General features: G+C 36.4%; 2 protein-coding genes across 4 annotated transcripts; both read right to left on the bottom strand.

Annotated features, from left to right (window-relative positions):
- Positions 1 to 1,965: 1,965 nt before the first annotated feature.
- Positions 1,966 to 25,450, bottom strand: LOC141818605 (uncharacterized). Its single transcript, XM_074706068.1, is given in 17 exon segments — positions 1,966 to 2,429; positions 2,511 to 2,661; positions 2,741 to 2,978; positions 3,076 to 3,286; positions 3,364 to 3,500; positions 3,578 to 3,747; positions 3,749 to 5,126; positions 12,967 to 13,240; positions 13,469 to 13,579; positions 21,481 to 21,567; positions 22,273 to 22,575; positions 22,687 to 22,837; positions 22,925 to 23,162; positions 23,287 to 23,497; positions 23,573 to 23,808; positions 24,005 to 24,608; positions 24,719 to 25,450. Coding segments are annotated over 17 exon segments (5,544 nt in total). The 3' UTR covers positions 1,966 to 2,117.
- LOC141818604 (receptor-like serine/threonine-protein kinase SD1-8) lies at positions 13,650 to 16,974 on the bottom strand. 3 transcript variants are annotated; one of them, XM_074706066.1, is made up of 9 exons: positions 16,246 to 16,974; positions 15,528 to 16,134; positions 15,315 to 15,437; positions 15,096 to 15,232; positions 14,808 to 15,018; positions 14,698 to 14,734; positions 14,497 to 14,550; positions 14,257 to 14,407; positions 13,650 to 14,143 (listed from the first exon to the last, which is right to left on the bottom strand). In XM_074706066.1, the coding sequence occupies exons 1-9, from the start codon at positions 16,972 to 16,974 to the stop codon at positions 13,829 to 13,831; spliced, it is 2,364 nt and encodes a 787-aa protein (XP_074562167.1). In that variant the 3' UTR covers positions 13,650 to 13,828. The 3 variants fall into 3 exon arrangements, with proteins under 3 accessions (XP_074562167.1, XP_074562166.1, XP_074562165.1); XM_074706065.1 differs by having other exon boundaries at positions 14,497 to 14,734; XM_074706064.1 differs by having other exon boundaries at positions 14,497 to 14,734; positions 15,315 to 16,134.
- Positions 25,451 to 25,556: the final 106 nt, after the last annotated feature.

The raw sequence follows: 25,556 nt of genomic DNA, 5'->3' as shown, positions 1-25,556 counted from the left end.
AAAAATTGATAATCTCAGTAGCCACATCTCTGGGGTGATCGGTCCGGTCCCACGAAAGTTTTCCATCGACCATCAAGGTAAATTGAGAAGCGCATACAACAGTTAATTCAGATGTCCAACATCCTTTGAGATGCATTTTAAATATGTTTTCTATAAAATGCATATATATGCGTATGTTAATAGAATTGAAGTTCAAGTAAAATTTTTTTTGCCATAACAATTAATTAATTAATTATCTTTCCTTTGACTTTGAATGCACGTATGGCGGCGTATTATACATTTCAATATATAGTTCGTCTTCAACTGTGCAAGCCACAGGGTAAGGATTGCTGTTTAGTTACCAGTTGAAGTCCAACTATCACAAATGTCTTTATCATTTCGAATTAAATTAAGATATATATAATTCAGTCAGTCAACTTGCCTGCGGTGATTTAATTTATAACAGGCGAACTTAGATTTAAAAAATTCTTAAAATCACATATCATACATCAGCTATCATAAATATATTTTAATATAATATTAATATTTAAAATTAAAAATTTAATATTTTTTAATTTAGAATTTTGTCACAATATATGGGTAAAAACTACAACGTATAATACTCGATATCTGCTCCAATATAAAAAATTAACTATTTCGGTGGTTTAAAAACACGAATACAATTGAAGTTCTAATATTTTTTTTTTGACAATAACGATAATTAAATTTTCTTTCCTTCGACTTTCGATGCGGATAAGGCGTATAATAGATTTTAATATAGTCCGACTCTTTCTTAATTAAGGTTTTACGATGGCCAAAGTTTCGTTCATCATCGAATTGCTCTTTAGTAGAGGTTTGATAAGTCCAACGACGAAATGTCTTATCATTTTGAATTAAATTAAGATCTGATTCAGTCAGTCAACTTGGCTGCTGGCCTTAGCTTCCACAGACTTATTCACTTTGACTTTTACCCAGGAAAGAGTTTCTTCGATGTTTCTTCAACCGCATATATATCAGGATTGTCTTCAATATTTCCACAGACTTATTGATAAATTTTCAATAGCATAAAATTTGGTTAATAGTAATATTTTAGATATGAATAAAGTAGATGTCTATGTTTCACAATCTATTTTTTTTAGATACTTCAGATTTTCAATTTCTTACCGTCCCGACTAATTCTAGAGGTGTGTGGATTTCTTCTAGTTTTACCATCGGGCAATGGCGTAATCAAAATCCTAAACTACCCTGGGCTAATTAATAAGATTGACTAGACTATTTTAATTTTTTAAATTTTAATTTAATATATTAAATTAAAAATTACTGGATTACATTGAGCTGGAGCCCAGTGCAGCCCACCACTGGCTACGCTAGTGCCATTGGGTACATTCGAAAGTGCTCGTACTACTATGCTGGTATATCGCCTTTCGTAGTCCCATCAATCACTATAGGGTTGCCTAAGCTCTGAATCAACTACTTCAATTGTGAATACCTTGACACAGCTTTTTCTTCCAAATTAAGTGCTCGTGCATGCTCCAATTGAGGATCAAATCACGGTGCTATGAATTTCCCCCAAATCATCTTACCATTGCACCATATCCGAGGGAGACTTCTCCAGACAAATCTTGTAAGTAAATGATCTTCTCCCCTGATTTATTTATTGGATAAATATAAAACAAGCTATACTATTTAGAGGCTGACCTCTAAAATATTCATCCCTATTGAAATTCAAAATCTAATCTGCATATTTGTTCTTCAAATACTTTACCACGACATCACACCCCGTAAAGGTATAGTAATACTTATTCTATTCGACGGGTGGACTTATTCCATTCGATAGGTGGGAAGAATATTGTTTGGCAAAAATGATGCTTATTGTTTCTCAAAGGGGAGCTTTTCAAAACAAGAACAACAAAAATAATATTACGATAACTTTTACACACACATTAAGCCCACTTAGACGATCTCTACTAGTTTAACAACTGAATGTCACTATTCAAACATCAAATTTTAATGCTTCAAGTATCAAATTCTATTACAACACGCATAGAGGAGTTAGCCCTCCAAAAACAAATCACATAATAAGAAAAAAAATTATACATATTTTGTCTAGTGCACATATCTCTCTTATCACTTAACTCTTATCGACCAACTATTGCAGTGATTGATGTTTGATTTATAGACAATGATTCTATATTGCTATAGTCTGAGTTTACAGATGATGATCTTGTGGAAAAGAAACCTGGTTGTTTAGGTTCTGGTAGAAAAGAAATATTATCGGTACTCACTAACATTGCTAACATAGAAGACATCGTCGGTCTATCTCCTGGTTGCTCTTGAACACATAAAAGTCCAACTTTTATACACCTTAGCACTTCATTTTCAAAAAATGAATGACTAAAGTTTGTATCAACTAAATCTAAGCATTTTCCTTCTTTCCACATGATCCACATCTGAAAAAATAATTGCAAAATATGTAAAATGAAAGTGATCAAAGAGAAATTTATAATTTGTAAAAGAATAATTATGCTTACATTTCCTAGAAGATTCAATTGTGACATCGATTGTCCAGAGTCTCTGTTCTTTTTACCACTTATTATCTCGAGCATGAGGACTCCAAAACTAAATACATCGGACTTTATTGAAAAAATACCATCCATAACATATTCGGGAGACATATAACCACTGCCATTATGGAAGAAATATCAAATAAATATATATTGCAATAATAAAGATAATGATGATTGAATTTATTTATACTCACTAGGTTCCCACAACTCTCTTAGTAGTTGATTCAGATTCATCTCCTCCAAATATTCTAGCCATGCCAAAATCAGATATTTTGGGATTCATATCTTTGTCGAGCAAAATATTGCTAGCTTTAAGATCCCTATGAATGATCCTTAATCTTGAATCGTGGTGAAGATAAAGTAGACCTCGAGCAACACCGAGAATGATGTTGTACCTTGCTCTCCAATCCAGTAATACAGTTTGAACTTCATCTGAACACAACAAGCATTAATTCATCTAAATTTTAGATCTGATCTATCCTTTCAGATAGTTTCAGTTTATGTAAATTGACAGAGAAGATCAACTAACCAAATAGGAAGGTGTCCAAGCTTCCATTGGACAGGTATTCATAGATCAAGAGTCTTTCACCTCCTTGAATACAACAGCCAAGAAGCTTAACGAGATTTCGATGCTGCAGCTTTGCGATCAATGTGATCTCATTTTTGAACTCATCCACTCCTTGTGTCGATGTCTTGGATAATCTCTTCACTGCTATCTCTTGATCCTCCCCCAATATACCCTGCACAAAATCAAATATCAAACTTGCTCAAACAAAATTATGTGCTAGTATTAAACCCAAAATACAGTATTCTCTACCTTGTATACAGGGCCAAATCCTCCTTCACCAAGCTTGTTGTCTATTGAGAAGTCATCGGTGGCGTCTTTAATTGTATTCAAGTCAAACAATGGCAATTCCATGTCCTTCTCTTCTGCTTCATAGTCAATATGAGAACCTACAAGTGCGACAAATTAAAGACTTCAGAATATATACGAGCCAAGTAAAAGTAGTTAGGATGAGAATGAACCATACTTCTTTTCTTCCACCACCAAATCGAGTAAGCAACACAAGCAAGGAACAGAATTGCCAGAGGAAGAACCACAATCATTAAGATATTCCGGTTAGAATGATGGTGCAAAGCTTCAGATGCTAATACTGAAAGATTGCAACAGCATATAACTGAATTAGTATAAATGTTGATGATTGATATATTCAGTTTTGACTAGCTAGCTAGCTAGCTGCTCACCTAAATCTTTTGCTGCTAATCTGACATAAAGATCTTGTCCTAGCCCACTCTGATACACGGTGATATCAGTGAGATCGTCTGTCCAGATCAAGCAGCCACTCCCACTCCCACTCCCACTTATGTCCAGTGCAGCATACGCTGTGCACGAGCAGTTGCCCAGGCACAAAGCCCCGCACTCCTCCAAGCTCAAGTTTTCGAAGACTGTCGATCTGGACGTGTCGGGCAACTTGGTGCCACTCTGGGTGAAGAATCCATCGGTTTTGTTCCGGCAGTCCAGAGGTGTTGTCCTAATGCAGCCGGCTACTCCGTCCAGCATGTCCCAATTATGTTGATTCCTTGGATGAAACGCCGGCAAGCATGTGCACGGCGGCGAGTTGTTGGAGCTGCAGTAACTGTTGTTGCCGCACTGGGACATTTGATCGCAGTGGTCCTTGGGTATGTACCAACTGAGACTCCAGCGCTGTTCAGCCTCGATCCATACGAGGAGCTGTAGATGACCTGAGGAGTTCATGGTCCACCTCACGATGGTGGAAGACCGGTGGATTGGCCAGTAGGTGGTATGATCTTTTTCCACGTCGAAATTCATGACTCCGTCGGTGCCGTCCGTCACCTCTGGGACGCCACTGAACCAGCGGCCGTTCCATGGGCCTCCGCGCCAGTAGGGTTGTGTCTCTGTCCAGATGAATATTTGGGGGTCGCCTCGCACGTCTAATCCGAAGGCGTATTGGCCTGGAGAGGGGTCCGTGGGGCTCTTCCAGGCCGTGAGGTTGATGTCGAGGATGGTCCCTGTACTGAGCTGCTTCTGACCCAGCGCCATGCCCGGCAACTGCGTGTCCGTCGGAAAGTCGAAGCTCTGCCATGCGAAGCTGTTAGGGTCGTCGTTGCCGTTGCTGCTTGCCTCTTGGACCACGAAGTTGCCATCGTCGAGGATCCGTGCGACTGGATTCTCGAGGCCTGAGGCTGGCGACACGGAAGACCAGATGGCGGTGGAATTGCCTTCGCCGGTGATGACGAGTGTACCGTTGGTGGTCAAAGAGAGGTTGCCGGAGGTGGTGGTGATTGGCTGTCGACGGTTGGCGACCCACGCGACGGTTTGGATGGAGATGTTGTTGTACCATATGCCGACGTAGCGGTTGGTGGAACCGTCGGGGCTGAAGAATCCCAGCCGGAAGCTGCCGCCGGAGGAGACCAAAGCGGTTACTCCATCATCGAGGAGAGGCCGATCAGGGGATAAGGTGTCTTCCCCACTGGAGACGGAGCAGGCAGGCCAGCTGAGGAGGAGGAGGAGGAGGAGGAGGAGAGCGGAGGAAGAGCAGCAGATCCTTTTCCTCATCGTTGATTAATTAATAATAACAAAAGTTTGGATCTCGAAGGAAATTAAATTAAGGCAACACGTTGACTTGAGTCACACATTTTAAATATTTTATAAAAAAAAAGAAGAAGAAGTCATGCATCTTGAATTTTTTCTTCTCGTTAGAAAATTTGTGGGCAACCAATGAGAATTCAGCGTATGCTATACGTTACATTGACCAATTTAGGAACACAAGTATAGTTTGACTTTTTTTTGCCCTTTTCTTCCCTTCCTAACACGTTAGTAGACTTGATCTGTCTACATCTTAATTCAAATTTTAAAATTTTAATTTAACTTGTTTAAACTGTAATACAAGTTTAAAATTTTTAATTTTTTTAGCTCGTGAGTTGATTCACCTAACCTACAATCCACTTTGAGTTGAATTAAATCTTACAATTAAGTTTAAAAATTATAATTTAAATTTAAAAATTATAATTTAAATTTAAAATTTTCAACTTAATTAATTTAAATTATAATTTAAATTTAAAATTTTTAAAATTTTTAATATTTTTTTAATAGGTCTGTGGGTTGGCCCGCCGAACCCATGACCTGTCTTGAATTGGATTGAGTTGGAGATTTTTCAACCTACCCAAGTGGTGGGTCAACCTATATATTCTGCTCCGTCATATGATGGATTTGTCATGGATTAGCCCGCCCTATTATAGATTAGTTCGTTTAATAGCTCAGGTTGTAAGATCCACTTGTCTGTCCGATCTACTTGTCTAGTCTTTTATGCTTTGACTTTTAACTTTGTGGAAGTACTACATTTGACTTTGACTTCTTAAAGTAATATTATATGCAATAGAAACATTTCAGGCCTTGTCTTTGATTTTTTCCCCCTATTAAATTCTGAAAGATTTTTCCCTATATTTCTTCAACAACATATCAAGATTAAAAATTTGAGTAATTTTTAGAAGTTGCAAAGAGTTTAAATTGGTAATAATACGGACGCAGAGGTGGCTAAAAATTATGGGGGAAAAGTGGTGCTTATTCATTCTCTATGTTATATCTTGAAATAATTAAAAAGTTTTAGTTATAAATTTTAAAATTTATTAAATCTTTATACAAAAATACAAATAAAGAGTATCAAATTCCTCAGGCTGCTGCCGCCTCTTTGCTCCTTGTCGTCATCGTTGTTGTCGTCGCACGTCGTTGCCGCCGCCGCACATCATCACAGTCGTCGCACGTCGTCACAACACTGTCAAATTTAATTAAGGTGGAGTTTTCTTGCTTTGCTCTTTTTGATTTCCTTCGTACATGATTTAACCTACGCTTTAAAAGAGAATTGTTCCGGTTGAGATTCGCTTCTGGATGCGCCGACTCTTCTCAGCATCACACTTGGGCGAGCTTGAGAGAAGAGGAGAACGTGGAGCTTCTAGGACCTGCGCTCACAAGAATCATGAGAAGGAAGGTCAGGGGTTGTCCTAGCGCGACCACTCCAATGTTTAAGTCAGTTCGTAGAGGAGGAAGAGGAAAACGAGAATGGAAAGTGAGAATTGTGATATTGCATACCTCCCTTCAGTACAGAACCAACTTTATATATGAGCCTGGAGAGTCATGTCCCATCATGAGTATGGTGGGGGTTCCATCATCGGTATGAATGTGTCAGAAGGTATGGTATAGTCAGAGCATATGTCCCATTGTTGACTTGTATTTGAGAGGTCGTGTCACGTACGTCTGTCAGAGCATTATCATGATTAGTTACAGAGATGACAGGAGAATATTTATTACCGTGCGATGGTGGAGTGGTCTTTCAAGGGACAGGACAAGGAGAGTCAAAGAGAGTAGATTTGACTTAGGCAGATAAGAGTTGACACAGCCGAATCGGTTTGGGAGGTCCATTCCCCACCGACTCGATTCGGTTTGAGGGTGGGTCCGAGTCGAGGATTCGAATCGGTCGTCGGGAGGAGAGTTAACAGAGAGCCGAATCGGTTTGAGAGATCCGTTCTCTGCCGACGCGGTTCAATTCGAGAAGGTGATTCCATGTAGAGGATTTGACTCGGCTCGGCTGTCTCGAGAGTAGGAGAACCTCCCTGAGCGGATTCAGACTCATTATGGAAGCCTTCCACCAGGTCTCGTCTCGACTCCTCCGATTCGGCTATAAAACTCGACTCGGGATAGAGGTGCCAGAGGATTCAGCTCGATCCGGGCTCTATGGCACGCTTAGCCGGACCCGATAGGCTGCTCTCGAGCTTGAAGAACCACGACCTCCACTCTTCATGACCATAACAAGAATAATCTAGATCCCTTTCTTCCTGCTTGATCTTTTTAGGTTTTTGTTTTTGTTTTTTTGTTTTTGGTTCGACACTTCACAGCAAGAGCCAACAATTCTTGTCTTAAGAATGTGCTTGTCTTCTTCAATTTTTTTTTTATGTCATAACTCCATTATAACAAGAGCCAACAATTCTTCAATGATAGTGGCTTTCTCACCATGAAGTTGTGCACGCTGTATGCCAGCAATGGAGCCAACAACAAATACTTACATGAAAAAGAAAATACTTTCATTATTTGCAGCAGTTGAAAGTTTAGATGTGTATGATCAGGACGAAGTTTAGTAGATATGCATGAGATGTAGCCATTACATAAGTGGTCCTGGCTGAGTAGCCATTTGCTATGCCACCGATTGTTTGGGTGTGTGACATTTATAGGCCTCGAGCGAGCAGGCAGCCCTTCTTTGTGTGTTTAGAGTATTTAAATAACTATCATGGATAAGATTGCTGATGATGCATTCATAGTTTTGGTTCCGAGTCCTTGTTATTACTTTCTTAAGACAATAACAAGCATGTATTGATTTAGTACGATACCATTTGATAATCTTTGAGTCAAAAATATGAGTTGCCACTTCATGACGAGAGTACGAGTTTGTGTTTGTATGCAGACAATATAAAAAAAAATTAATGGGGTATTTTTGCCCTGAAAAAGCAGACAAAATGTAGCAGTAGTTGGTTTTGATTGTGAGCTCAAGCTTCTAACATTTTGATTCTATTTGATAGAGGAAAAATAAATTACATACTTGTATATACTTTGATTTGTTTGGTCATATCTTTGTACTTGGTTGTTCTTTTATACGTGTTATCAAATTTTGCACCCTATCAAAATTGATCAATGCCATTTAGATTATGAAATTGAGAGATAGGAGGAATTTCATATGATTCCCTAAAAGAGAATACAAATCTCATGAGAAGTTGAAGTGAACAAATAATATAAATATAGAGCTCTTGGCTCCGCAATTTGAAAAGAGTTTTCAAGTTATTTTTTGTTCTATGTAACCAAATGGAGATAAATTTTATCTCACGGGGTGGATTGCAGGTCGTTCGCCCTATTTTTATGTGAGGATCTCACGAGATGGATTGCAGATCGTCTATCCTATTTTCATGTGAGATATTTTTTGGATGGATTGTGGGTCGTTTACATGAGCTATGTATGTATAGGTGCATACTTATGATGCAATTTCGTTACAGGTGGATTGCAGGTCATTCTCTCTGGTATATGGTGTATCTCTTTCAAGTGGGTTGCAGGTCGCTCACTTTGATATTTTTCATTTATATGTGATGTGTTTGTATTAGGTGGAAGGCAGGTTGTTTACCTTTTCCTAAATGACACATTCTAGATGAGTAGATTGTATGTCGTTATCCATTCAAGAAATCATATTGAGTGATTGAATAAAATAGACAATAATGGGAACGAATGATATTAATTAAAAAGGAAAGACAAGACAAATGACATGAAAATTATAAAAGATACATGATGTCGTTAATCTTTTTATTAATATTTTCATACACGTCTTTCGTATCTCCACTGTGCACTTTGTGCTTACTTTCCGTTTCTTTGACTTCAAGTTAATTGTTGAGATATATACATACACTAAGGGAGTTATTTCAGAGGTATGCATGTAGTCAGGTTATTTAGTTTTACTCTGTATTTTGCTCTGACATTGTCACAGTTCACACGTGGCGAACGAAGCTAGCGTTGCGGTAAGCCTAGTTTGTGCGGGGTATGACACTCTTTGCAACAAAAGATGATAACACTCGTCTCATACAATCCTCCATTGCCCATCTCAAAATCTTATGAAAATAAAATAAATCACGATATCAAATGACCTTCTAAGTGGGAGGACAATAAATCCGTTGAAAATGAATCCTACGATTTCCATTACAATATCTATCATTTGAGTACCAATTCGACTATGTCCATATAAACTTGATGCTTATTCATTCTCGATTCATAGTATAAGAATTTGCATGGCGGATATTCCATGTCAAGCTTAAAAAAAAAAAAAAAAGTCATCGAAATCGAAGTTAATAGGGCTTTAGGGTTTGCCAAGCCATAGACCTCTCTAGATTCTACACATGTAAAGAGAAGATTTTTGTTCTTTAAAAGATCAAATGAAATCAAATGTGTTTTAAGTTGGAGGTTTGTTTTTGTTGTTGGAGCTCACCCATGAGAGGAACAGATAATATGTGGCAGTGGCTTAGAACGAAGTCAATGACTTTGAACAATTGCGAAGTTCAACAAAAATTATTAAGTAAAATCATTTTTTCCTTTGATTCATTTATTATGAAAATTCAAAATAGTTCAAAATCTAACTTTTAAAATGTCCGTTTCTATTGGAATTCAAACTTTAATCACAAGAACAACAACAAAAAATTGTTTGACAACTTTTAGGGTACACATATAGCTCACCTTGCGGGCCTCTACTAGTTTAACAACTTTAATGCAACTTTTAGGGTATACAAATGTTTTGATTTTTCAAACATTCAGTTCTATTGCTAGTCACTCCTCCATGTCAAAATATCGTAACACATAATATGGAAAAACATAATTATTCATATTTTGTTATTTTTATCATTTAATTCCGATCAACCCACTATTTTAGTGATTGATGCTTGTCTTATGGACAATGACTCTATATTAATGTAGTCTGAGTTTACGAAAATACCACTGGAGTGATAGATTTTATCTTTTTGTTGAATAAGAATTTACAGAAATAATCTTGTGAAAAAAGTCTGATAAAAAAGACATATTTTCGGTGCTCGCAAACATTATTAACACCAAAGATATCTTGGTTTATCTCTAACTTCTACATACTTTAAAAGTGTGTAGGTTCTTAGACATATAAAAGTCCAACTTTTACACACTTTAACGCTTGATTTTCAAAAAACAAATGACTAAGTATTTTTTTTCCACGGGATCCATTTCTGAAAAACAATTGTAAAATGAATTATGAACTCAAAGAAAATCATATAATATGTAAAATGAAAGTGATCGTATACTGTATAATACGAAAGTGAAAGTTATAATTTGTAAACAAATAATTATACTTACATTTCTTAAAAAGTTCAATTGTGTTATCAATTGTCCAGCGCGTGTCAGTTCTTTTTATTATTTATTATCTAAAATATTAAATAAGTATTTATGTAATAAATATGAATAATAAAAATAACGATGATTGAAATTATTCGTGCTCATCTTTAATCTTTATTGATTCTTCTCCTTCAAATACGATCTAGGAGGTAAACTGAGGAGCTTTAATTTCAACTCAATTTTCATAGTAATTATATTTTTGAGCTCTACATAAAAGATTTGTATCAATGAAGATATCATCCATCATATAAATCTAAGATATTTTTTATATTTCAATAATTTTCTTCTTAAACAAAAAATCACTAGAAACCTATAGTATTATATTCATAATTCAGAGTACTCCTATCTCTTTCATGTTTTTTAAAGTTTCATATGATTCCACATAGATTACAACTCTAATACTAATTACAGTGCCGGCTTTAGGCATAAACCATTAAGGCCTATGCCTAGGACCCCAAATTTAGAGGGGCCCATTTTATATATATATATATATATATATATACGAGTTTGATATCCTGCGCAACCGCCCGATGCGTGCCCGTGCGCGATCCCATCTCAGCCGTCCATTTCTCGCGATTGCACAGTGTTTCTCCTCGGACGTTCGCCGCTTCCCGGCGTCCGTTCATCGCCGTCCGACCACCGATTGCCGCCGGACCGGACCCATTGGAACCGCAACTCACCGGCGGTCCGGCGGGTGCCGGAGTCCGGCCCCGATTCGGCCGGAATCCGATCGAATTCCGGCCGAAATCGGCCAACAGACACTGTTGGCCGATTTCGGTCGGAATTCGGCCGGATTCCGGCCGAAATCGCCGCCAGACGCTGGCGGCCGATTTCGGCTAGAATCCGGTCGGATTCCGGCCGAATCGGCCACCAGCGCGTCTGCTGTGTTTCGGCCGGAATTCCGGCCGGATTCTGGCCCAATCCGGCCGGAATCCGGTGCCGATGTGTGCGCCGTCGAGTTGCGCTTCCAACGAGCCCGGGATGGTGGCCGGCGGTGACCGGACGGCGAAGAACGGCGGCGATGAACGTCGAGAGGTCGGGCGGTCGCGTATGGGTGTCGGGTTTTTTCGTCGCGCGGGATATCAGAACTCTATATATATATATATATATATAGTAAGAGAATAAAAAATTATTAAAATATTTTTATTAGATTTTGGAAAGATTTTGCATGATCATTGGATTTTGTAGAGATTTGGTATGATTCTAATATATTTAATATTATTTAATTTTCAAAACTCTAATTTACTAGTTTCTTTATATTCCTCTCCTTCTTTCCTTATTAACCTAACAACCTATTTTGCTCAATTTTAAACATTTTACTTATTTGATAGCTTATTTTCTCTCCTCAAAATATTTTAGAGATCATCACAAGGGATGCAAGGAGAGAAATGATCAGAATAAAAAGTCTTTGTTACAGATTTTTTTAATGATCTTAAGATCTAAAGGTATCACATTTAGGGGTGGGAAAAAATACCGAATTTTCGGTATACCGCACATACCATATCGATATTTACCGTCCATATCGAAAATTTCGGTATACCGAAAATTTCGGTACGGTATAATACCGTACCGAATTTTTCGGTATCGGTAACGGTACGAAATTATTATTGTTCGGTATTTCGGTATAGCAACATTTTCGGTATAATACCGTACCGAAATTATCAGTATACCAAAATTTTCAATATTTTCGGTGTAATATACTGAAAATTCGGTATTTCGGTATACCGAAAATACTGAAATTCCGGTATACCGAATTTTCGGTATGGTAACGGTATAGATTTTTTTATGCCGAAATTTTCGGTACGGTATACGGTATCGTATGCAAAATTCGGTATACCGTACCGACCCAGCCCTAATCACATTCCTTATTTTCCTGTCAAATCTTTTTTTTATGCTTCTATTAATTTTTTATTTTCTTATCAATGATTCTTATTGTAAACTTATAATTTTGTCAATTCACCATACCTGTTAGTGTAGCTTCAGCGGAAAGAAATTTTTCAAAATTAAAATTAATAAAGTCTTATTTACGTTCAACTATATTTCAAAAAAGATTAAATAATTTAATAATGTTATCAATTGAAAAAAAAAATTATTATTAAAACTTGAATATGAAAATTTAATTAATAATTTTGCATAGAAAATTTAATTTTATATAAATTTTTTTAAAAAAAATTAATATTTTAAAAAAAATTTAAACCCACAAATGTCGGTGTCCGAATAAAGGGGTGAGAGAAATTTTTTTAAAATAATAACAATTATTTAAAAAAATTCGCCTAGGGCCTCTAGTATGCTTGAGCCGCCCCTGACTAATTATGTGTACCGATAAAATCTATATAATATTATGATATTATTCATTTTGATCTTAATCCTCATCATTTTATTTTTGAATTCTACTGTGCTCATGGAGAATGATTTTTTCACTTGGAATTTTGATTTATTCCAACATCATTCATTCACAACCAGAGGCTGTCTGTTGCATTGTCAGGATAGGGAGCGAGCTGCTCATCCCCGAGTCGCCAAATTCACAGTCCTTGTCGTGTTGACAACCAGCTTGATCCTTAGCTTGATCATCAGTGTGCTGGTCCTCGTACTGCGCATGCCCTTGAGCAAGCTCTACACCAGCAGCAATGAGGTGATAGCTGCAGTCATTAATCTGACTCCTCTGCTTTCCATCTCCATTTTCTTGAATGGAGTTCAGCCAATTCTGTCTGGTATATGACATCGATCTAAAACTCTGTGATGGTTTTTTTATGGACTATTAGCTTTAAGTGTTCATGAGGATGATGCAGGAGTTGATATTAGAAGAGAATCATATAAGAATGGCCTCTTCTTGCAGGTCGACAAGGCGATCCAACGTTTGAAGCATACTGCTGATGAAGATACTTTAGCGATAGTCGACATCGAGTGACTAGTTGGCAAAGATTTAGTGTAGTATTTCCAATAATTTTGACAGAGCAAGAACCATTGAGTTCTGTGGTTCTATTTCAATTGAAGAGGGAGTTCTTGAGTCTACTCCAATCTTTAACACTCCTCTGAATTCAACAGTTTGAATCTCTAAAGCTAAAGGATTTGTCTGTTAGAATTCAGAATTCAACAGTTTGAATTTCTAAAGCATAAATTAAACTTGATCAAATTTGGGCTTGTAATGTTCATTACATGGAGAATCAAAGTTACAACATATAATGAGCACAAGAGTTTAAAAGTTGAATAAACATATGTGAAAGGCAAAGCACTAGCACAGGCTAAAAGACCATCTAAGAACTTAAGATTTTAGTGAACATAGAAAGAGGCCATCAAAACATGTACTTTCACAACTCAATTCCTATCGACCAACCATTTCAGTGATTGATACTTGATTCACAGACACTAACTCACGATTACTAACATTTGAGCTCATAGATGATGATACTCTTGCAATAAAAAAGCCTGGTTGTTTAGGTTCTGGTAGGAGAGAAATATTATCAACACTTACCAACATTGCTAACACTGAAGACATTGTTGGTCTATCTTCTGGTTGCTTTTGGACACATAAAAGTCCAACTTTTATACATCTTAGTATTTGATTTTCAAATAATAGATGGCTGAAATTTTTATCGACTAAATCTAAGCATTTTCCTTCTTTCCACCTGATCCACATCTGAAAAAACAAGTGCAAACAAAAATATAATATAGAAGAGAATCATATATAATATGTAAAATGAAAGTGACTAAATAGAAACGTATAATTTGTAAATAGATAATTGTACTTACATTTCCAAGAAAGTTCAGTTGTTCCATTGATTGGTCAGTGTCTCTATTCCTTTTACCACTTATTATCTCATGTACTAGTACTCCAAAACTAAATACATCTGATTTTATTGAAAAAATACCATTCATAATATATTCGGGAGACATGTAGCCACTGTCATAATTATAGATATATAAAGTAAGTATATATATGATATAATATGAAAAATAACAACAATGATGATTGAAATTATTTGTGCTCACTAGGTTCCGACGACTCTCTTAGTAATTGATTCAGATTCATCTCCTCCAAATATCCTAGCCATGCCAAAATCAGATATTTTGGGATTCATATCTTTGTCAAGAAGAATATTACTAGCTTTAAGGTCCCTATGAACAATCCTTAATCTTGAATCATGGTGAAGATAAAGTAGACCTCTAGCGACACTGAGAATGATGTTGTACCTTGCTCTCCAATCCAGTAATACAGTTTGAGCTTCACCTGAACACAACAAGCATTCATTTAAATCTGATCTATCCTTTCAGATAGTTTCAGATTATGTAGATCAACTAACCAAATAGGAAGGTGTCCAAGCTTCCATTGGACAGGTATTCATAGATCAAGAGTCTTTCACCTCCTTGGATACAACAGCCAAGAAGCTTAACGAGATTTCGATGCTGCAGCTTCGCGATCAATGTGATCTCATTTTTGAACTCATCCACTCCTTGTGTCGATGTCTTGGATAATCTCTTCACTGCTATCTCTTGATCCTCCCCCAATTTACCCTGCACAAAATCAAATATCAAACTTGCTCAAACAAAATTATGTGCTAGTATTAAACCCAAAATACAGTATTCTCTACCTTGTATACAGGGCCAAAGCCTCCTTCACCAAGCTTGTTGTCTATTGAGAAGTCATCGGTGGCGTCTTTAATTGTATTCAAGTCAAACAATGGCAATTCCATGTCCTTTTCTTCTGCTTCATAGTCAATATGAGAACCTACATGTGCAACAAATTAATGACTTCAGAATATATACAAGCCAAGTAAAAGTAGTGAGGATGAGGATCGGATGAACAATACTTCTCTTCTTCCACCTCCAAATTGAGTAAGCAACACAAGCAAGGAAAAGAATTGCCACAGGGAGAACCACAATCATTATGATATTCCGGTTAGAATGATGGTGCAGAGCTTCAGATGCTAATACTGAAAGATTGAGAACAGCATATAACTGATAAGTAAAAAGGTTTGGACGTTCATAAATGTTGATATATTCAGTTTTGACTAGTTGCTCACCTAAATCAGCTGCTGCTACTCTGACATAAAAATCTTGTCCTAGCCCACTCTGATCATACACTGTGATATCAGTGAGATCGTCTTTCCAGATTAAGCAGCCACTGTCAGTTCCAGTTATGCTCGATGCAGCATATGCTCTGCATGAGCAGTTGCTCAAGCACAAAGCCCTGCACTCACCCCAGCTCAAGTTCGGGTTGACTCTCGACCTGGACGTGTAGGGCAACTTGGTGCCACTCTGAATGAAGAATCCATCGGTGTTGTTCTGGCAGTCCAAAGGCGTTGTCCTAACGCAGCCGGCTAGCCCGTCCAGCATGTCCCAGTTACGTTGATTCCTTGGATGGAACGCCGGCAAGCATGTGCACGGCGGCGAATTGTTGGAGCTGCAGTAACTGTTGGGGCCGCACGGGAACATTTGATCGCAGTGGTCCTTGGGTATGTTCCAAATGATACTCCATTGCTGTTCACCCTCGATCCACACGAGGAGCTGTAGATGGCCTGAGGAGTCCATGGTCCACCTCGCCATGGTTGAAGACAAGTTGGTGGGCGAGTAGGCGATTTGATTTTGTTCCACGTTGAAGTTTATCAGCCCATCAGATTGGTCGGTCACCTTATGAATCGAAGAGAATAGGTATGTTAAATGGAAATATATTCCAGTAATTTTGTTAGAAATCGAAGAGACATCAATCTTGAATGGAAATGTTTTTGCCCGCCTGCACACCTCTGGGACACCACTGAACCAGCGATCGTTCGTCCATGGCCCTCCCCGCCAGTAGGGCCGCGTCCCGGACCAGATGAACAATTGGGGGTCGCCTTCTACGTCTAATCCGTAGGTGTACTGGCCTGGAGCAGGATCGCCGGAGCTCGTCCAAGATGTGAGGTTGAGGTTAAGGACGATCCCCGTGCCGAGCTTCTTCTGCCCCAGCGCCATGCCCGGCAACTGCGTGTCCGTCGGGAAGTCGAAGCTCTGCCATGCGAAGCTGTTAGGGTCGCTGCTTGCTGCTTGCCTCTGGACGACGAAGTTGCCATCGTCGAGGATCCGTGCGACTGGATTCTCGAGGCCTGAGGCTGGCGACCCGGAAGACCAGATGGCGGTGGAATTGTCTTCGCCGGTGATGACGAGTGTACCCTTGGTGGTCAAAGATAGGTTGCCGGAGATGGTGGTGATTGGCTGTCGACGGTTGGCGACCCACACGACGGTTTGGATGGAGATGTTGTTGTACCATATGCCGACGTAGCGGTTGGTGGAACCGTTGGGGCTGAAGAAGCCCAGCCGGAAGTAGCCGCCGGAGGAGACCAACGCGGTTACTCCGTCATCGAGGAGAGGTAGATCAGGGGTTAAGGTGTCTGCCCAGCTGGAGACGGAGCAGGCAGGCCAGCTGAGGAGGAGGAGGAGGAGGAGGAGGAGGAGGTGGAGAGCGGAGGAAGAGCAGCTGATCCTTCTCCCCATTGTTGATTAATTAATAATAACAAAAGTATGGATCTCGAAGGAAATTAAATTAAGGCAACGCGTTGACTTGAGTCATACATTTTAAATATTTTATGGAAAAAAAAGAAGAAATCATGCACCTTGAATTTTCTGTTCTCGTTAGAAAATTTGTGGGCACCCAATGAGAATTCAGCGTGAACTATACGTTACATTGACTAAGTTAGGAACACAATTATAGTTTTACTCGTTTGTTTTTGTCCTTTTCTTCCATTCCTAACTACCGTGAGATAACAATATGAAAGTTCTTAACATCCATAAAAGACAAACCTTGATCAAACTAAATTTTCTTTCCATTGACTTTTCTAATCCCGGGCGCTGTTTTTGGACTGTTTCAATCACTGTACTTCTTTTTGTCTTGATCCCCACCTTGATCTTGTCTGGAAGCGCAACGGGGTGAAGTGTGCGGAGGACTTAGGTTAACCAGTGGAGGTTTAATAAATCCAATTAGTAGGGGATGTTTCATTAGAAAGGTTATCATTGATAATCTTAATTATTTATTTAAAATTATCAACAATCATTTTATTTGATTTATTGATTTTTAAATAATACAATATCATCATCACATAATTATAACCTGAAATATGATTAATTTAATAGTCTAATATTTTTTAAAATTTCAGAGATTAACAATTTTTTTATAATTATTCTTGATTTAAAAACTTAATTAATTAAAATATATGATGAAATCTAATTGAAATGAAGTTAATTAATTTAATAAATTTTAATTTAAACTATTCTAAATTGATAATTTATTTTAAATTTAAAAAAAATAAAATTAATGGATTCTATTTATTAATTTAATGAATTATTTTATGAAAATAATTATTTTAATAAATTATTTTATTAAAATATATATAAATTTATGTTAAATTTTTAAAAATAAAATTAATAAATTATATTTATTAATTTAATAAATTATTTTTATTAAAATAATTATTTTAATAAATTATTTTATTAAAATAAGTATTTTAATTTAATGAATTATTTTTAAAAATAAAATTAATGAATTATATTTAATTCATTAATTTAATGAATTATTTTATTAACATAATTATTTTATTAAAATACATATAAATTTATGTTAAATTTTAAAAAATAAAATTAATAAATTATGATTATTAATTTAACAAATTATTTTATTAAAATAATTATTTAATGAATTATTTTTAAAAATAATTATTTTAATAAATTATGTTATTTTATTATTTTATTAAAATAAAATTAATGAATTATATTTATTAATTTAATAAATTATTTTATTAAAATAATTATTTTAATGAATTATTTTTTAAAAAATATATAAATTTATTTTAAATTTAAAAAAATAAAATTAACAAATTATATTTATTAATTTAACTAATTATTTTATTAAAATAATTATTTAATGAATTATTTTTTAAATAAATATAATTTTATTTTAAAATTTTAAAATTATAGATAAATTATATTTATTTTTTTTATATATTATCATCATTAATATTATTAATATTAATATTATTATTTTAATTTAATTTATTTGACTCAAAAGTAATATAGTAAATGTTAAACTAATTATATTTTATTTCTTCCAAATAAATAAGTTAGAATTAAATAATATTAAATAATATTTTATACCTCATAATCTTCGTTATGTAATTACTTGGTAATTATATAACCAAGGTTATATATGATAACTTAAACCAAACGCATTCTTAGAGCTGTCAATTTAAGTTAGCCCATTATCTGTCTCATCAAGTAATTTAAGCAGATTAGATTGAAATTTTATCAATCTATTTTAAAATATATTTAGATGGACGGATCCATCTAGGTCCGTGGCTTGTGTGAGTAAGCCTGCAGTGAGTTTGGATTGACTCATTGATTGAGAAAAATTATTTTTTAAAAAAATTAAAATTAAAGTAAAAAATTTAATAGACTAGTGAACTTGACCTATCTAACCTGCAATCTAAACTTAAAATTTTCAACTTGATCCATTTAAACTGTAATACATATTTAAAATTTTTAATATTTTTAGCTCGTTAGGTTGTCTAACTTACAACTCACTTTGAATTGCGTTGAGTTGGATCCGTTATATGATAAGTTTTTAACGGATTGATCCGTCATTATAGATTAATCTATTTGATAATTCTACTGATAATCATTACTTGGTTGATGGCATTTCATCTTCAATTAAATTAAAAATCTGATTCAGCCCATCGATCTAAGTTCCACTTGTCTGGTCTTATCTATGCTTTGACTTTTAACATTGTGGAAGTACTACATTTGACTTTGATTTTCTTCTTAAAGTAATATTATATGCAATAGAAATATTTCAGGCCTTGTCTTTGATTTTTTTCCCCTATTAAATTCTGAAAGATTTTTCCCTATATTTCTTCAACAACATATCAAGATTGAAAATTTGAGTAATTTTTAGAAGTTGCATAGAGTTTAATTGGTAATAATAAGGACGTAGAGGAGTCTAAAAATCATCTTGGAAAAGTGGTGCTTATTCATTCTCTTTGCAACAAAAGATGATAATACTGATCTCATACGGTCCTCCATTGTCTGTCTCAAAATTTTATGAAAGAAAGATAAATCACGGTATCAAATGACCTTTTAGGTGGGAGGACAATAAATCCATTGAAAATGAATCTCACGGGAATCGATCCTTATTCATCTGAGTACCATGCTCGACTACGTCCATAGAAACTTGATGTTTATTCATTCTCGATTCATAGTATAAGAATTTGCACGGTGGATATTCCATGTCAAAGATTAAAATAAAAAAAAGTCATCGAAATTGAAGTTAATAGGGCTTTAGGGTTTGCCAAGCCATAGACCACTCTAGATTCTACACATGAGAGAGAATATTTTTTTCTTTAAAAGATCAAATGAAATCAAATGTGTTTTAAGTTGGAGGTTTGTTTTTGTTGTTGGAGCTCACCACCCATGAGTTTTAAGTTGGAGGTTTGTTTTTATTGTTGGAGCTCACCCATGAGATGAACAGATAATGTGGCAGTGGCTTAGAACGAAGTCAATGACTATGAACAATTGCGAAGTTCAACTAAAATTCATTATTTTTTTTTTATATTAACTAAAATCATCTTTCTTTGATTCATTTATTATGAAAATTCAAAATAGTTCAAAATATAACTTTTAAAATGTCCGTTTCTATTGGAATTCAAACTTTAATCACAAGAAAAAATAATATTTGACAACTTTTAGGGTACACATATAGCTCACCTTGCGGGCCACCACTAGTTTAACAACTTTAATGCAACTATTCAAACACCAAGTTTTGATTTTTCAAACATTCAGTTTTATTGCTACATGCATAGAAAAGTCACTCCTCCATGTCAAAATATCTTAACACGTAATAAGGAAAAACATAGTTATTCATAATTTATTGTTTTTATCATTTAATTCCTATCGACTCACTATTTCAGTGATTAATGCTTGACTTATGGATAGATTAATATATATATATATTAATGTAGTCTGAGTTTACGGATAATAATCTTATAAAACAATCTGATAAAAGAGAAATATTTTCGGTACTCACAAGCATTATTAACACCAAACATAATAAGATATCTTGGTTTATCTCCTAGCTTTTACACACTTTAAAAGTGTGTAGGTTCTTGTACATATAAAAATCCAACTTTTACACACTTTAACACTTGATTTTCAAAAAACAAATGACTAAGTATTTTTTTTCCACGAGATCCACTTTTGAAAAATAATTGTAAAATGAATTATGAATTCAAAGAAAATCATATAATATGTAAAATGAAAATGATCGTATAGTATACTATATGATACGAAAGTGAAAATTATAATTTGTAAATAAATAATTATACTTATAATTTTTTAAAAGTTCAATTGTGTTATCGATTGTCCAGCGTTTGTCTGTTCTTTTTATCATTTATTATCTGAAATATTAAATAAGTATGTATGCAATAAATATGAATAATAAAAATAATGATGATTGAAATTATTCATGTTCATCCTTAATCTTTGTTGATTTTTCTCTTTCAAATATGATCTGGTAAATTGAGAAGTTTGAATTTTAACTCAATTTTTATAGTAATTTTATCTTTAAGTTCTACACAAAATATTCATATCAATGAAGATATCATACATCATATAAATTCATGATTTTTTTTATATTTCAATAATTTTTTTCTCAAACAAAGAATGAAACCCTACTATTATATTCATAATTCAGACTTCTACTATCTTTTTCATTTTATTTTTAAATTTTAACATGATTCTATATAAATCATGACTCTAATACTAATTATTTATACTAATAAAATTTATATATTTATTTTGATTTTAATCCTCATGATTTTATTTTTGAATTCTAAAGAATAATTTTTTCACTTGGAATTTTGATTTTTTCCAACATCATTCATTCACAACCTGAGGCTGTCTGTTGCATTGTCAGGATAGGGAGCGAGCTGCTCATCCCCGAGTCGCCAAATTCACAGTCCTTGTCGTGGTGACAACCAGCTTGATCCTTAGCTTGATCATCAGTGTGCTGGTCCTCCTACTGCGCATGCCCTTGAGCAAGCTCTACACCAGCAGCAATGAGGTGATAGCTGCAGTCATTAATCTGACTCCTCTGCTTTCCATCTCCATTTTCTTGAATGGAGTTCAGCCAATTCTGTCTGGTATATGACATCGATCTAAAACTCTGTGATGGTTTTTTTATGGACTATTAGCTTTAAGTGTTCATGAGGATGATGCAGGAGTTGATATTAGAAGAGAATCATATAAGAATGGCCTCTTCTTGCAGGTCGACAAGGCGATCCAACGTTTGAAGCATACTGCTGATGAAGATACTTTAGCGATAGTCGACATCGAGTGACTAGTTGGCAAACATTTAGTGTAGTATTTCCAATAATTTTGACAGAGCAAGAACCATTGAGTTCTGTGGTTCTATTTCAATTGAAGAGGGAGTTCTTGAGTCTACTCCAATCATTAACACTCCTCTGAATTCAACAGTTTGAATCTCTAAAGCTAAAGGATTTGTCTGTTAGAATTCAGAATTCAACAGTTTGAATTTCTAAAGCATAAATTAAACTTGATCAAATTTGGGCTTGTAATGTTCATTACATGGAGAATCAAAGTTACAACATATAATGAGCTCAACATATGTGAAAGGCAAAGCACTAGCTATGGCTAAAAGACCATCTAAGAACTTAAGATTTAGTGAACATAGAATAGAAAGAGGTCGTCAAAACATGTACTTTCACAACTCAATTCCTATCGACCAACCATTTCAGTGATTGATATTTGATTCACAGACACTAACTCACGATTACTAACATTTGAGCTCACAGATGATGACACTCTTGCAATAAAAAAGCCTGGTTGTTTAGGTTCTGGTAGGAGAGAAATATTATCGACACTTACCAACATTGTTAATATTGAAGACATTGTTGGTCTATCTTCTGCTTGCTTTTGGACACATAAAAGTCCAACTTGTATACATCTTAGTATTTGATTTTCGAATAGCAGATGGCTGAAATTTTTATCGACTAAATCTAACGACCCGGCCCCTTTCCACATGGTCCACATCTGAAAAAACAAGTGCAAACAAAAATATAATATAAAAGAGAATCATATAGTATGTAAAATGAAAGTGACTAAAGAGAAATGTATAATTTGTAAATGGATAATTGTGCTTACATTTCCAAGAAGGTTCAATTGTTCCATTGATTGATCAGTGTCTCTGTTCCTTTTACCACTTATGATCTCAAGTACTAGTACTCCAAAACTAAATACATCTGATTTTATTGAAAAAATACCATTCATGATATATTCGGGAGACATGTAGCCACTGTCATAATCATAGAAATATAAAATAAGTATATATGATATAATATGAAAAATAACAACAATGATGATTGAAATTAGTTTTGCTCACTAGGTTCCAACAACTCTTTTAGTAATTGATTCAGATTCATCTCCTCCAAATATCCTAGCCATGCCAAAATCAGATATTTTGGGATTCATATCTTTGTCGAGAAGAATATTGCTGGCTTTAAGATCCCTATGAACAATCCTTAATCTTGAATCATGGTGAAGATAAAGTAGACCTCTAGCGACACTGAGAATGATGTTGTACCTTGCTCTCCAATCTAATAATACAGTTTGAGCTTCACCTGAACACAACAAGCATAAATCTAATCTATCCTTTCAAACAGTTTCCGATATCTAAATTTTTAGTAATCAATTCCTGATAAAATTGGAATCAAATTAATAAATTGACAGAGAAGATCAACTAACCAAACAGAAAGGTGTCCAAGCTTCCATTGGACATGTATTCATAGATCAAGAGTCTTTCCCCTCCTTGAATGCAACAGCCAAGAAGCTTAACAAGATTTCGATGTTGCAGTTTCGCGATCAATGTGATCTCATTTTTGAACTCATCGACTCCTTGTGATGATGTCTTAGATAATCTTTTCACTGCTATCTCTTGTTCCTCCCCCAATTTACCCTGCACACAATCAAATATCAAACTTGCTCAAATAGTTATGTCCTAGTATTAAATATCAAATACAGTATTCTCTACCTTGTACACAGGGCCAAAGCCTCCTTCACCAAGCTTGTTGTCTGGTGAGAAGTCATCGGTGGCATCTTTAATTATATTCAAGTCAAACAATGGCAATTCCATGTCCTTTTCTTCTGCTTCATAGTGAATTTGAGAACCTATAATTGCAACAAAGTAATAATGTCTTGAGAATATATACAGACCAAGTAAAAGTAGTGAGGATGAGGATCGGATGAACAATACTTCTCTTCCTCCACCTCCAAATTGAGTAAGCAACACAAGCAAGGAACAGAATTGCCAGAGGAAGAACCACAATCATTATGATCTTCCGGTTAGAATGATGGTGCAATGCTTGAGATGCTAATACTGAAAGATTGCAAAAACATATAACTGAATAAGTAAAAAAGGTTTTTGGATATTAAGTTTTGACTAGCTAGCTAGCTAGCTGCTCACCTAAATCTGCCGCTGCCAATCTGACATAAAGATCTTGTCCTAGACCACTCTGGAACACTGTGATATCAATGAGATCCTCTGTCCAGATTAAGCAGCCACTGTCAATTCCACTTATGTTCGTTGCAGCATACGCTGTGCATGAGCAGTTTCTGAAGCACAAAGCCCTGCACTCCGCCAAGCTCAAGTTTGCATTGACTGTCGATCTGGAAGTGTCGGGCAACTTTGTGTCACTCTGGGTGAAGAATCCATCGGTACTATTTAGACAGTCCAAGGGCGTCGTCCTCACGCAGCCGTCTGACCAGTCCCACAAATCCCAATTACGTTGGTTCCTTGGATGAAACGCCGGCAAGCATGTGCACGGCGGCGAGGTGTTGGAGCTGCAGTAACTGTTGGGGCCGCACGAGGATATCTGATCGCAGTGGTCCTTGGGCATGTACCAACTGACACTCCAACGCTGTTCAGCCTCGTTCCACACGAAAAATTGTAAATGGCCTGAGGAGTTCATGGTCCACCTCAAGATAACTGATGACCGGTTGATGGGCGAGTAGGCGATTTGATTTTGTTCCACGTTGACGTTTATGAGCAAGTCATTTTGGTCCGTCACCTTATAATGAATCGAAGAGAAGAGAAGAGAAGAGGTGCATATTCATATGCCAGTAATTTTGTAAGAATCGAAGAGACACAAGTTTTTGTTCGCATGCACACCTCTGGGACGCCGCTGAACAAGCGGCCGTTCCACGGGCCTCCGCGCCAGTACGGTCGCGTATCTGACCAGATGAATATTTGGGGGTCGCCTCGCACGTCTAATCCGAAGGCGTATTGGCTTGGAGAGGGGTCCGTGGGGCTCTTCCAGGCCGTGAGGTTGATGTCGAGGATGGTCCCTGTGCTGAGCTGCTTCTGCCCCAGCGCCATGCCCGGCAACTGCGTGTCCGTCGGAAAGTCGAAGCTCTGCCATGCGAAGCTGTTAGGGTCGTCGTTGCCGTTGCTGCTTGCCTCTTGGACGACGAAGTTGCCATCGTCGAGGATCCGTGCGACTGGATTCTCAAGGCCTGAGGCTGGCGGCCCGGAAGACCAGATGGCGGTGGAATTGTCTTCGCCGGTGATGATGAGTGTGCCGTTGGCGGTCACAGAGAGTTTGCCGGAGATGGTGGTGATTGGCTGTCGACGGTTGGCGACCCACACGACGGTTTGGATGGAGATGTTGTTGTACCATATGCCGACGTAGCGGTTGGTGGAACCGTCGGGGCTGAAGAATCCCAGCCGGAAGCTGCCGCCGGAGGAGACCAAAGCGGTTACTCCGTCATCGAGGAGAGGTCGATCAGGGGATAAGGTGTCTTCCCCACTGGAGACGGAGCAGGCAGGCCAGCTGAGGAGGAGGATGAGGATGAGGAGGTGGAGGAAGAAGAAGAGAGCGGAGGAGGAAGAGCAGCTGATCCTTCTCCTCATTGTTGATTAATAATTAGCAACAAAAATAGTATGGATCTCAAAGGAAATTAAAGGAAGGCAACTCGTTGACTTGGATCATGCATTTTAAATATGTTTTCTATAAAAA

This window comes from Curcuma longa, unplaced genomic scaffold, assembly GCF_044706935.1.
Source record: "Curcuma longa cultivar G26 ecotype Majalengka, Jawa Barat unplaced genomic scaffold, ITB_CL_G26_1.1 contig_25466, whole genome shotgun sequence".
Taxonomy (NCBI): domain Eukaryota; kingdom Viridiplantae; phylum Streptophyta; class Magnoliopsida; order Zingiberales; family Zingiberaceae; genus Curcuma; species Curcuma longa.
Note: the sequence above shows the minus strand (reverse complement) of the source record. Positions and strands in the feature narration are given on the sequence as shown.

What these genes read in the sequence shown, in the direction of transcription:
- LOC141818604 (XM_074706064.1), bottom strand. Translation starts at nt 16,974, where the DNA reads ATGGGGAGAAGGATCAGCTGCTCTTCCTCCGCTCTCCACCTCCTCCTC. An exon ending in GGTTCAGTGGTGTCCCAGAG is followed by an intron (nt 16,135 to 16,245) that starts GTGTGCAGGCGG and finishes TCGATTCATAAG; the next exon opens with GTGACCGACCAATCTGATGG. An exon ending in TTGGAGGTGGAAGAAGAGAA is followed by an intron (nt 15,233 to 15,314) that starts GTATTGTTCATC and finishes TTGCACATGTAG; the next exon opens with GTTCTCATATTGACTATGAA.